The sequence below is a fragment of the Phocoena phocoena genome, chromosome 15, assembly GCF_963924675.1.
Source record: "Phocoena phocoena chromosome 15, mPhoPho1.1, whole genome shotgun sequence".
NCBI lineage: Eukaryota > Metazoa > Chordata > Mammalia > Artiodactyla > Phocoenidae > Phocoena > Phocoena phocoena.
In genome coordinates, this window is record NC_089233.1 from 20,475,448 (window position 1) to 20,488,911 (window position 13,464).

At 42.5% G+C, this 13,464-nt stretch overlaps 1 protein-coding gene across 1 annotated transcript in view; it reads left to right on the forward strand.

Moving 5' to 3' along the window:
- COG7 (component of oligomeric golgi complex 7) overlaps positions 1-13,464 on the forward strand; it is an 82,949-nt gene that overhangs the window by 17,551 nt on the left and 51,934 nt on the right. The window contains exons 5-6 of the mRNA XM_065892415.1: positions 2,497-2,579; positions 3,356-3,478. Of these exons, the coding sequence (XP_065748487.1) occupies positions 2,497-2,579; positions 3,356-3,478 (206 nt within the window). The remainder of the gene's footprint in view (positions 1-2,496; positions 2,580-3,355; positions 3,479-13,464) is intronic.

The following is a 13,464-nucleotide window of genomic DNA, read 5'->3' on the forward strand; positions in this document are numbered from 1 at the left end:
TTCCAGATTCTACTCTCTGTAGGCAGGATGCCGATTCAGAACAGGGAAATGGCGCTTTTCAGCCCTGTGGCTGTCCCTGTCCCACTGCTGAGCTGGTATGGAAGCAGGCCTTCCCCTGCCTGCCCAGTCCTCCCTTGGCTCCCAGTCTTTTCCTTTCCATCACGCTGCTGCATGCGTGATACATCCAGAGTTCTCCCAGCATCCCCACTCATCTGCCAAAATGATTGAATATCTGATTAGTATTCTGTGAAGTTTGGTGGTTTTTTTTGGACATGCCCTGCAGCCTGTGGGATCTTAGTTCCCCAGCCAGGGATCGAACCCACGTCCCCTGCATTGGAAGCGTGAGTCTTAACTACTGGACTACCAGGGAGATCCCCTCCGAAGTTTGTAGTACAGACATTTTCCTGGCTTCAACACAGATGAATGATATTGTGTTTTTCTTTGGGTGGTTAATTTTGAATATTTTTTTAAAAATTAATTTATTTTTGGCTGCATTGGGTCTTCGTTGCTGCACACGGGCTTTCTCTAGTTGCGGCGAGCGGGGGCTACTCTTCATTGCAGTGCATGGGCTTCTCATTTCAGTGGCTTCTCTTGTTGTGGAGCATGGGCTCTAGGCGTGTGGGCTTCAGTAGTTGTGGCTTGTGGGCTCTAGAGCTCAGGCTCAGTAGTTGTGGCGCACAGGCTTAAATGTTCCGCGGCATGTGGGATCATCCTGGATCAGAGCTTGAACCCGTGTCCTCTACATTGGCAGGTGGATTCTTAACCACTGCGCCACCAGGGAAGTCCCTGGGTGGTTAATTTTGGTGAGTATCAGGAAGGGCTTTTTTTTTTTTTTTTTTTTTTTTTTTTTTTTTTTGCGGTATGTGGGCCTCTCACTGTCGTGGCCTCTCCCGTTGCGGAGCACAGGCTCCGGACGCGCAGGCTCAGCGGCCATGGCTCACGGGCCCAGCCGCTCCGCGGCACGTGGGATCTTCCCGGACCGGGGCACGAACCCGTGTCCCCTGCATCGGCAGGCGGACTCTCAACCACTGCGCCACCAGGGAAGCCCAGGAAGGGCTTTTTTCTGCCGCAAAAGTAATATGCTCTTTAATCAGTCATCTTTCCTAGAAAGCCAAGGTGCTTCTTTACTAACAGTTTTTAAAGGAAAATCTGATAAATCAGTACATCCCCAACACATTACCCACAATCTTCACATATACATGCCTGGTTCGTTTTACACAACCAATGAATTCAGTTGATAAAGTGAAGCAACTTTTTGGAGCCTGATTTTACATGTGGCAGGGATATTCATTTATTTAAATGATCTTATGAAAATGATAAGCATTTTAAAAGCAAATAATCATTAAAAATTAATTTATTTTTGGCTGCACTGGGTCTTCATTGCTGTGTGCGGGCTTTCTCTAGTTGCGGCGAGCGGGGGCTACTCTTCGTTGCGGTGCACAGGCTTCTCATTGCGGTAGCTTCTCTTGTTGCAGAGCATGGGCTCTAGGCGCACGGGCTTTAGTAATTGTGGCTCACGGGCTCAGTAGTTGTGGCTCGTGGACTCTAGGGCGCAGGCTCCGTAGTTGTGGCGCACAGGCTTAGTTGTTCCATGGCATGTGGGATCTTCCCAGACCAGGGCTCAAACCCGTTTTCCCCTGCATTCGCAGGCAGATTCTTAACCACTGAGCCAGCAGGGAAGTCCCAAGATTGATATCCTTCAAAGACTTTACACACTGATGGAGGGTGAGGCTGGGAGAAGACAAGTACGCAAATAATTTTATTACAAGATGGAATGTGAAAACTGCCTTAGGCCTCCCCAGGATGAAGGAAAGGATGAAACAAAATCGAGGAAGCTTTTATGAAAGAACTAGTATATGTGCAGAACCTTGAAAGAGATGAATTAAAAATTTTTTAATTGTTTCTGATTATAAAATAATACATATATAGGTTATTAAAAATTTGAAAAATGGAGAAAAATATAGAAAAGAAAATGATATACCAGTAAAATGATATACTCACCACCCAGAGATGACTGTTAGTATTTTCTTCCAGTTCTTTTCCCTTTGTGTACATATCTCTTTTAAGGAAAGTATGTACATTGAGTATATGCAATTTTATATCTTTTTTGCTCGCAGTCAGCAATGTAGCATGAGCATTTTCTTATGGATCTAAGATTTTGATAGGTGAGGAGAAGTATTTAGGGCAGAAGGAATAATATATATTTGAATGGTATAGAAATGAGAAAACTCAGGGACTGTTTTGTGAATAATAATTAAACCCATTTTGTGGAATGAACATTGGCATGTGGTATCTGATTGAGTCACATGTTCTACCCTTAACTTCACTTGTTTTTCATATTTATGATCTCCACACATGAGTTAATTCATTGTCTTGGTGGGAACTTCTGAATACTAGCTCATGTATAATCCACATTTATCCTGCTGAATTCTTTCTCTTGGCTGCAATAGAAAACCTGGTAACAGTATGTACATGTTTTCCATTGTTTTTCTTTAGATCAGTCCAAAGTGTTTGTGAAGGTTTTTAATGAAATTGACCGGATGCCCCAACTTCTTGCATACTACTACAAGTGTCACAAGGTGAGAAGCTGTGAGTGATTACCATTGTGGAATGCTTGTAGAACTGGGCTACAGAATCACAGTTTTGAATCCCAGTTTCCTACTCAAAGGTAAAAATATTTGCCTCCCTGCCCTCTGGTCTTTTTCTTTCAATTAGCCAGTAGGGGGTGCTCTTGGTCCAGCCTGTGGATTCATTTAATTGCAAGTTGGAAAAAAGTCATTAGTTTTCAGCCTCACTTGTATTTATAACTAGATTTCCTTTACAGATTGAAGAGTTTTAATTTTTCCTATTTTTGTCTTTTAAGGGCGATTAGGTTTATTATGCCTTCAGCAAGCTTTAAGAATTTTATCTGTTTTCTAGGTTTGTTGAAATTAGGTTACTGAAAATCTTGACAGCTTCCTGGGCTAACTTGTTAATTCCTTCAAGTCCAGTGCCCATCTGTCTTTTAAGCAGTGGTGTTAGGACAAGAAGCTAAAACACATATTCACGCCCACCTCTGAGGTCTATTCAGAAGAATGGTAGCATGCTGAGTACATTGGCATGCTTTGGGGGCAAGAAAAAAGGAGAAAGGATCACTTGGAGGGCAACAGATTCAAGTTCTGGATGATGATCAGAGCAGGTGACTGTAAATTTTTTTTTCCTGCCTCTTTTGAAGTGAATCATCGTCCGTGGGTACCCGATTGCCTGGGAGAGTAGGCAGTGGCCAGTCGCTTGCCCTGGTAGGAGGGCAGGGCAGTTGCAGCAGGCAGTATGTCTTGGCGGACCCAGTAAGGCCTCCTTTGTTCTGCCTCTGCAGGTCCAGCTTTTAGCAGCCTGGCAGGAGCTGTGCCAGACCGACCTACCCCTGGACCGGCAGCTCACTGGACTCTATGACGCCTTGCTCGGTGCTTTGCACACGCAAATCCAGTGGGCTATGCAGGTAACAGCTCTTTTGGGTTCTAGCGAGAACAAAGCCCGTGGTGCCGAGGGAGAGGGTGATGGCCTTGGGAGCGGGAGAGGGTGATGGCCTTGGGAGCGGGCTGCTCCACCGCAGAGCACCCAGGCCACCCAGAGAGAGCACCGCTTGAAGAACCTCCCCATTTGCTGTCGTCACCAAAGGGGCAGGAAAATCTTTAGGTCTCTGTTCTAACTCTTCTTATCGCTCTTATCTATATCTTAAATAGAATCTAATGTGACAATGTTGCTTGTTGTTCAGCAGGGGAGCCCTGTGGAATTCCTGGAGGCCATTATCTTCTGATCTAAAAGCAGGAGGGCCTCAGTCAGGTGGTGCTTGAGTGAACAAGGCTGTTTTAATCTTAACTTTGGGTAAAATTTACCCGGCCTAAAGTTAGTTTCCCTTGTTCTCACAATAGGCCAAGAGTTAGAGGAACAGTATAATTTTAAAGGCACCCTCTGACTTAGGGGAGAGATGAGACAGAGAACTTCATTTCATTTACTTTCACGAACTTTCCATCATTTACTTTCCTAAACTCTCTAGGCATTTTCAGTCTTGAAGGATATGAAACATTGGTCCCTTGTCTTGATGCCAGGAGGTGCACTAGATCTTCTCTTTAGAAGGGGAAAAAGGCTGTCTTATGTCTGAGTAATGACTGACTGGGCCTGTTTATGGTGTGGCTTATATTTTTTTCAGAATTAATTGTGAATCACCCTTCGCGTATTGGTTAGTAATTTGCTGGAATGGACTCCACTGTAGTTAGAGAGAATTCCTCATATAGGGTCATGTCATTCAAGGTGGTTGAAGTGCTCTTCTCCATCCTCTTTTCTTTCTCCTTGAACCAACCTCATTCAGACAAAAAACCCCAAAGAAACAAAAACACCCCCAAACCAGCGAACAAAACAAAAAACAACCTCCTGTAGAAGTTTCCCATTTTTTATGCAATCGTCAGTTTTCAGTGATCCTGTCCATCCGCATGCATTTCTGTGTCCTTGTCTCGTCTACTGCTTATATCTTGAGGATAAAAACAGTTCATGCCTGTAAGTACAATTGCCCTTCAGCATCCTGGAAAAAGGATTTTGACTTCTCACACTTTTTTTTGGGCCTCACCCCAAGTTTTGTAAGACGTAAGTTTATGCTAATTTCTACTTTTGTCCCATGGCCCATTTTCTTTTCAGAATGTGAGCATGATAGGAGACTGTCATCTCCTGAAGCTCAGTAGAGTACAGAAGAAAATCAAAGGAGCCAGGGTGAATGTATCTCTAAAGACTTTTTTTCCCTGGTATTTTATTTTATTTTTTATATTTTGGCCATGCCACGTAGCATGTGGGATCTTAGTTCCCCAACCAGGGATTGAACCCCGGCCCCCTGCAGTGGAAGTACGGAGTCTTAACCACTGGACCGCCAGGGAATTCCCTTTCCCCAGTATTTTAATATGGAAAGTTTCCAACATATAAAAAATTTGAAAGAATTGTACAGTGAACACCATGTACCCACCTCCTGTGTTCTACAATGAACATTTTGCTATATTTGCTTTATCACAGATCTGTCCATCTATCCATGTGTATCTGTTCATTGACCCATCTTATTTTTTGATTCATTTCAAAGTAAGTTGCAAACATCATTCACTTCAGAACATACGTATTATTAACTAGAGTTCAGTTTTTGTTTACTGGGATTTTTTTTAGGTAAAATTATAAAATGCAATGATCTTAAATATGCCATTTAATTAGTTTTGACAAATGCTGTTTAACCTATTCCCCTACCAAGATATGGAACATGACTGTCACACTAGAAAGTTCCCTTGTGTTCCTTCTCAGTCAGTCTTAGTACCAACATCCCTGAAGGCAACCACTGTTCTGATTTTTCCCACCATAATTTAGTTTAGCCCGTTTTAGGATTTCATGTAAATGGAATCATGTGGTGTATGTCCTTTTGGCGAGGCTTCTTTCATTCAGCATGTTTTTGGAGATTTATTCATGTTGTTGTACGTATCAGTAGCTTGTTCCTTTTTATTACTGAACACTCTTACATGGTATGAATATATGACAGTTCTGTTTATTGAGGTTTTTAAAAAATTTTATTTATTTAATTAATTTATTTTTGGCTGCATTGGGTCTTTGTTGCTGTGCGCGGGGCTTTCTCTACTTGCAGCGAGCGGGGGCTACTCTTTGTTGCGGTGCGCAGGCTTCTCACTGAGGTGGTTTCTCTTATTGCGGAGCACGGGCTTCAGTAGTTGTGGCTCGTGGGATCTAGAGTGCAGGCTCAGTAGTTGTGGCGCTCGGGCTTAGTTGCTCCATAGCTTGTGGGATCTTCCCAGACCAGGGCTCGAACCCGTGTCCCCTGCATTGGCTGGTGGATTCTTAACCACTGCGCCACCACGGAAGCCCTATTGAGTCTTTTATTGATGGACACTTGTGCTATTTCCAGTTTAGTACAATTATAAATAAAGCTGCTCTAAACATTGTTCTGTAAATTTTTTGTGGACACCACATGTGCATATCTCATGGGTAAAGACGTGGAAGTGGAATTGCTGGGTTATAGAGTAGGTCTATATTTAGATTTATAAGAAATCAGCACTTTTGGGGCTTCCCTGGTGGCACAGTGGTTGGGAATCCGCCTGCCAATGCAGGGACACAGGTTTGAGCCCTGGTCTGGGAAGATCCCACATGCCACGGAGCAACTAAGCCTCTGTGCCACAACTACTGAGCCTGCGCTCTAGAGCCCGCAAGCCACAGCTACTGAGCCCACGTGCTGCAACTACTGAAGCCCGTGCGCCTAGAGCCTGTGCTCCGCAACAAGAGAAGACACCACAATGAGAAGCCCGCACACTGCAACAAAGAGTAGCCCCTGCTCGAAGCAACTAGAGAAAGCACGCACACAGCAACGAAGACCCAACGCAGCCAAAAATAAAGAAATCGGCACTTTTTCAAAATGAGTGTGCTTTTTACATTCCTACAACACAAGTGTGTGAGAGTTCTGATTGCTACACGTCAGGTGTTGTCTTTTTTTTTTTTGTAAATTTATTTTATTTATTTATTTTTGGCTGCATTGGGTCTTCGTTGTTGCACTTGGGCTTTCTCTAATTGCAGTGAATGGGGGCTGCTCTTCATTGCGGTGTACGGGCTTCTCACTGTGGTGGCTTCTCTTGTTGCAGAGCACGGGCTGTAGGCGTGCAGCCTTCAGTAGTTGCAGCACGTGGGCTCAGTAGTCGTGGCACATGGGCTTAGTTGCTCCACGGCCTGTGGGATCTTCCTGGACCAGGGCTCGAACCCATGTCCCCTGCATTGGCAGGCAGATTCTTTTTTTTTTAAATTTATTTTATTTATTTATTATTTTTGGCCACGTTGGGTCTTTGTTGCTGTGTGCGGGCTTTCTCTAGTTGCAGTGAGCGGAGGCTACTCTTTGTTGCGGTATGCGGGCTTCTCGTTGCAGTGGCTTCTCTTGTTGCACAGCACGGGCTCTAGGTGCATGGGTTTAAGTAGTTGTGGCACTCAGGCTCAGTAGTTGTGGCTCACAGGCTCTAGAGCGCAGGCTCAGTAGTTGTGGTGCATGGACTTAGTTGCTCCGTGGCATGTGGGATCTTCCCGGACCAGGGCTTGAACCTGTGCCCCTGCATTGGCAAGCAGATTCTTAACCACTGCACCACCAGGGAAGTCCCTAGGTGTTATCTTTTTAATCTTAGCCATTCTGGTGGGTGTGTTGTAGTATCTCTCTGTGGTTTTAATTTGCAATTCCCTGATGACTAAGGATGTTGAACACCTTTTCTCATGCTTATTGGCCATTTGTATATCTTCCTTCGTGAAGTATCTGTTCTGGTCTTCTACCCATTTAAAAAAATTGGGTAATTTGCCTTTCTATTATTGAGTTATAGAAGTTCTTTACATATTCTAGGTATAAGTTCTTTATCAGATATATTTTGTAGATATTTCCTTCCAGTCTGTGGCTTGAGCAGAAGTGTTGATTTTGATGAACTTGATTTTATCATTTCTTTTATGGTTATTGCTTTCTTTGTCCTCAGAAACCATCACCATTCCCCAAGTTGCAAAGCTCTTCCTCTGTGTTTTCTTATAGAAGCTTGTTGAGCTTTTACATTTAGTTCTATGGCCCATCTTGAATTATTTTTTGTGTGTAGTGTAGGGTAAGGTCAGATTGTTTTTGCGTGTGCTGTTTGGGTTAATTCTATGGCCCTAGTTGTTAAGTTTGGTCTTACAGTCTTTGAACTTTTGGTTCTTGTTTGGCAAATGGCCAGAGCATCCCTTTTGCCAGATCGCTTTAAAGGAAAGGGGACACCTTTGAGCATAGGGGACCTGTTGGTTGGTCAGCTGGAACTATCAGCTATAAACATAGTTTCAGCTGACAACCAATTAGAACGCTTGGGTACAGGGTCGTTTAGTCTAATTCTCCCCCCACCACCCAGCACCCCAGCCTCAGGTCACTTAAATAGGAGCTAAGAGTGAAGTAGGTACTCATTGCCTAGTCCTTTCTCACAGTACAAGGAGAGGAGTCAGGATTTCTCTTTCTAGATAAGAATAGTTTTCGTTTTCTCCTTTGGTCCATCCTTTCTTGTAGTAAAATGTTTCTTTTGTCAAATCAGGACATTGGACTGGGTGATATGTAAAGGTCTCTATGGTTCTCTTATGTTTGGGGGATCATGGGGGGAATACACTGGATGGAGACAGAGGAGGGTTTGTATTGGTGCAGCTTTGTGTGGAGGGAGTGGGAACATTGAACGCAAGACAGAAGTTTGGCTTTCTCTAGAAGATAGTGAGCCTCTGGAGCAATAGAGTGAATGATGATGTTACTGTTTTAAGAATGCTTTTGGTGTAAGAATATCACCTATGTAGTTTCTCTGCCAAAAAGTCTTACCATGAGGAAACATGCAGACAAATCCAAATCAAAGACCATTTTTCAAAACATGTCCTAGGGCTTCCCTGGTGGTGCAGTGGTTGAGAGTCCGCCTGCCGATGCAGGGGACACGGGTTCATGCCCCGGTCTGGTAAGATCCCACATGCCACGGAACGGCTGGGCCCGTGAGCCCTGGCCACTGAACCTGCGCATCCGGAGCCTGTGCTCCGCAACGGGAGAGGCCACAACAGTGAGAGGCCTGCGTACCGCACAAAAAAAAACAAAAAAACAAAAAAAAAACAACTGTCCTAGACTCTTCAAAAATGTCAGTGTCATGAAAGAAAAAAAGTCAGGAAATTGTTTAGATTAAAGGAGACAAAAAAAAAGACAACTAAATGTAATTTCATGATCCTGGATTGGATTCTGCATGATGACACAAAAAACTATCAAGGACATTGAAAGAACAATTGGGGAAATTTGAACATGGACTGTGGCAGGTAAAAGTATTACATCAAGGTTACATTTGATTATCTGCAGTGTTGTAATATAGGAGGATGGCCTTATTCTTAAGAGATAGACGCTGAGGTATTTAGGGATGATGTGTCATGATATCTGTGATTACCTTTCCAATGGCTTAGAGAGAAATAGAAATAAAGCAATTGTGGCAAAATGTTGATTGTTGAATCTTGCAGTATTTAAACTGTAAGAAAAATTCTAAATAACATTTCAAAATAATGAATTTGGTGGTGGTAAATAGGGTGAATTGATGAAGAAAGACTGAAGACAGGTAGGAAGCTATGTTTGGTCTAGGATGGTGATGGTAATGTAGCAAAAGATATCCAGTTAAAAAATGAACAGTTGCTAGGACCTGGTAACTGATAAAGGGACTGAAAGAAAGGAAAGTGAAAAGGGAGATTTTTATTCTGGTTGAATGGTGATGCTACTGACAGAAATAAGGAAGTTGATAGAAACAGACCTGGGGAGGTCAGTGGGAAAATAATGAATTCCAATTCAGGACACTTTTTTTTTTTTTTTTCTTTCTGGTACATGGGCCTCTCACTGTTGTGGCCTCTCCCGTTGCGGAGCACAGGCTCCAGACTCACAGGCCCAGCGGCCACGGCTCACAGGCCTAGCCGCTCCGCGGCATGTGGGATCTTCTCGAACCGGGGCACGAACCTGTGTCCCCTGCGTCGGCAGGTGGACTCTCAACCACTGCGCCACAAGGGAAGCCCTCAGGACACTTTTAAATTCCAAGTGAGAGTGGCTCAGCTTAATGGTGACATCCAGTAGATGGCTGGAAGCTGTTGCTCAGGATATAAATTGGTCATTTCGGTATTTGTTGGGTTAGATTTGCATTTCCTCTATTTCTTTCTCTCAGACCCCAGCAGTGATGTTTATTAAACTAAACAGGTGTTTGTTGAAGTTTTGTGAATTCTCTATGAGAATTTAAAAATTTTGTTTTTCTATTTTGGTAATAATCTAAGAAAAAATATAAGCATATTTTGGGTCATGTATGTGACCACCTTATAACCCACTGCTGCCATGTAATTTCAGTGGGTGCTTTTCTGTTGATAGTCACATTGGTACCCCTCTTCTATTGGGGGCCAGTGAAAAAAGAAAGAGACAAACTTAATGCTTAGATAATGTAAGTGCTGGTGCCAAGTGAGTGCTGTTTAATGCCGTTGCCAACCTGATGTTTTCTTAGTAGTTTGTAGTTTGAGTAGAGATAGAAGCAGTGTAAAAATTCTCCTCACATACCACAGAGAAGCATAGGCAGGCTGAACTCAAAAAAAACCTGTGCTGTAGCAGTCAGATCAAATTATTGATGAAAAAGGCAGTTTAGCTGCAGCAAACATCTTCATCTGTCCTATTATTTTGAATTTTATTGGTTTGATAGTTAATTTTTTATGTGTGGTAAAATATACATAAAATTTACCATTTTAGCCATTTTAAGTGTACAATCAAGTGGCATTAAGTACATTCAAAGTGTTGATTAACTATCATGCTATTTCCAGAACTTTTTCATCACCCTAAACAGAAACTGTGTACTCATTAAGTAATAACTCCCCACTTCGCCCTCTTCCATCCCCTAGTAACCTTAACCTTTACTGTGTCTATAAATTTTCCTATTCTAGATACCTCTTATAGGTAGGGCCATATGATATTTGTCCTTATGTGTTTGGCTGATTTCACTTAGCATAATGGTTTCAGGGATCATCCATGTTGTAGCATGTATCAGAATTTTTATTACTTTTTTATGGCTGAATAATCTGTTGTATGTATTTACTACATTTTGTCTATCCATTCATTTGTTGATAAACACTTGAATTGCTTCCACCTTTTGGCTATTGTGAGTAATGCTGCTCTGAAAGTGTACAAATATCTCTTTGGGTCCCTGTTTTCAGTTCTTTTGGGTGTATACCTACAAGTGGAATTGCTGGATCATATCATAATCGTATGTTTAACATTTTGAGAAACTGCCAGACTGTTTTCTATAGCAGCTGCACCATTTTACATTCCCATCAGCAATGCATAAGAATTCCAATTTCTCTACATCCTTGTCAACACTTGTTAATTTCCATTTTTTTGATAAATAGCCATTCTAGTGTGTGTGAAATGGTATCTCATGGAGGTTTTGATTTGTATTTCCCTAATGACTGATGATGTTGAACATCTTTTCACATGCTCATCAGCCATTTGTATTATCGTCTTTGGAGAAATGTCTATTACAGTTTTTTGCCCATTTTTGGTATATGTACTGCCGAAGCGAGCACTGCCCATTTTTGAATTGTAGTGTTTGGTTTTATGTTGTTGAGTTGTAGGAGTTCTTTATATATTCTGGATATTAATCCCTTATCAGTTACATGATTTGCAAATATTTTCTCCCATTCCATTGGTTGTCTTTTCACTCTATTTGTAACGTGTTTTAACAGATTCTTAATTTTGATATAGTCCAGTTTATCTGTTTTTTCTTTTATTGCTTATGCTTTTGGTGTCATACTTAAGAAACTATAGTCAACTCTTGGTATCCTCAGGGAATTGTTCCAGGAACCCACCCCCCTCCCCATACCAAGATCCATGGATGCTCAAGTCCCTTATATAAAATGGTGTAGTATTTGCATACAACCTATGCATGTACTCCTGTATACTTTAAATCATCTCTAGATTACTTATAATACCTAATACAATGTAAAGGCTATGTAAATAGTTGCTGGTATGCAGCAAATTCAAGTTTTGCTTTTTGGAACTTACTGGACTTTTTTTTTTTCCTGAATATTTTTGATCTGAGGTTGGTTGAATCTGTGGATGCAGAACGTGTAGATATGGAGTGCCAACTGTTGCTAAATCCAAGGTCATGAGGATTTTGCCCTATGTTTTCTCCTAAGAATTTTATAGGTTACTCTTTTTTTTTTTTTTTTTTTTTTTTAGGTTACTCTTTTTAAAAAAAAAAATTAATTTAGGGCTTCCCTGGTGGCGCAGTGGTTGAGAGTCCACCTGCTGATGCAGGGGACATGAGTTCGTGCCCCGGTCCGGGAAGATCACACATGCCACGGAGCAGCTAGGCCCGTGAGCCATGGCCACTGAGCCTGCGTGTCCGGAGCCTGTGCTCCACAACGGGAGAGGCCACAACGGTGAGAGGCCCGCGTACTGCAAAAAAAAAAAAAAAAAAATTAATTTATTTATTTTTGGCTGCCTTGGGTCTTCATTGCTGCGCACAGTGAGCGGGGGCTACTTTTCGTTGCAGTGTGTGGGCTTCTCACCACGGTGGCTTCTCTTGTTGTGGAGCATGGGCTCTAGGCGTGCGGGCTTCAGTAGTTGTGGCACGTGGGCTTCAGTAGTTGTGGCTCGTGGGCTCTAGAGTGCAGGCCCAGTAGTTGTGGCGCTCGGGCTTAGTTGCTCCGTGGCATGTGGGATCTTCCTATACTGGGGCTCGAACCAGTGTCCCCTTCATGGCAGGCGGATTCTTAACCACTGTGCCACCAGGGAAGCCCTATAGTTCACTCTTAACATTTAGGTCTGATTAATTTTGAGTTAATTTTTGTATATGGTATCAGGTAAGGATCCAACTTTTTTTTTTTTTTTGTACGTAGTATCCAGTTTTCTGAGCACCATTTGTTGAAAAGAGTGTCCTTTTCCCATTGAATGATTTTGGCACTCATGTTGAAAATCATTTGACCATGTATGTGTGTTTCTGGGCTCTCTATTCCATTGGGCTATATGTCTATTCTTATGCAAGTACCACACTGTTTTGACTATTATAGCTTTGTAGTAAGTTTCTTTTTTCTTTTTTGCGATGTGCGGGCCTCTCACTCTTTTGGCCTCTCCCATTGCGGAGCACAGGCTCCGGACGTGCAGGCTCAGTGGCCATGGCTCACGGGCCTAGCCGCTCCACGGCATGTGGGGTCTTCCTGGACTGGGGCACGAACCTGTGTCCCCTGCATTGGTAGGCGGATTCTCAACCACTGTACCACCAGGGAAGCCCTGTAGTAAGTTTTGAAATTAGGAAGTGTGAGATAGCCAATGATCCTCTTTTTCAATATTGTTTTTGCTATTTGGGGTTCCCTCAAATTCCATCTGAATTTTAGGATGGGTTTTCCTGTTTCTCCAGAAAACACCTTTGGGATTTTGATGGAGATTGCATTGAATCTGTAGATGGCTTTGGGTAGTATTACCATGTTAACAATATTAAGTCTTCCAGTACATGAACATGGGAAGTCTTTCCATTTTTTGTGTGTATTCTTTAATTTCTCTCAGCAGTGTTTTGTCGTTTTCAGTGTACAAGTCTTTTAGTTCCTTTGTTACATTTATTTCTAAATAGTTTATTCTTTTTGATGCTATTGTAAATGGAATAATTTTCTTAATTTCCTTTTCAGATTGTTAGAATAGAATTGCTAGTATAGAAATGCAAGTGATTTAAAAAAAATTATTTATTTGGTTGCACTGGGTCTTTTAGTTGTGGCAGGTAGGCTCCTTAGTTGTGGCTTGTGGGCTCCTTAGTTGTGGCATGCAAACTCTTAGTTGCAGCATGCATGTGGGATCTAGTTCCCTGACCAGGGGTCAAAGCCAGGCCCTCTGCATTGGGAGCACAGAGTCTTAACCACTGCGTCACCAGGGAAGTCCTT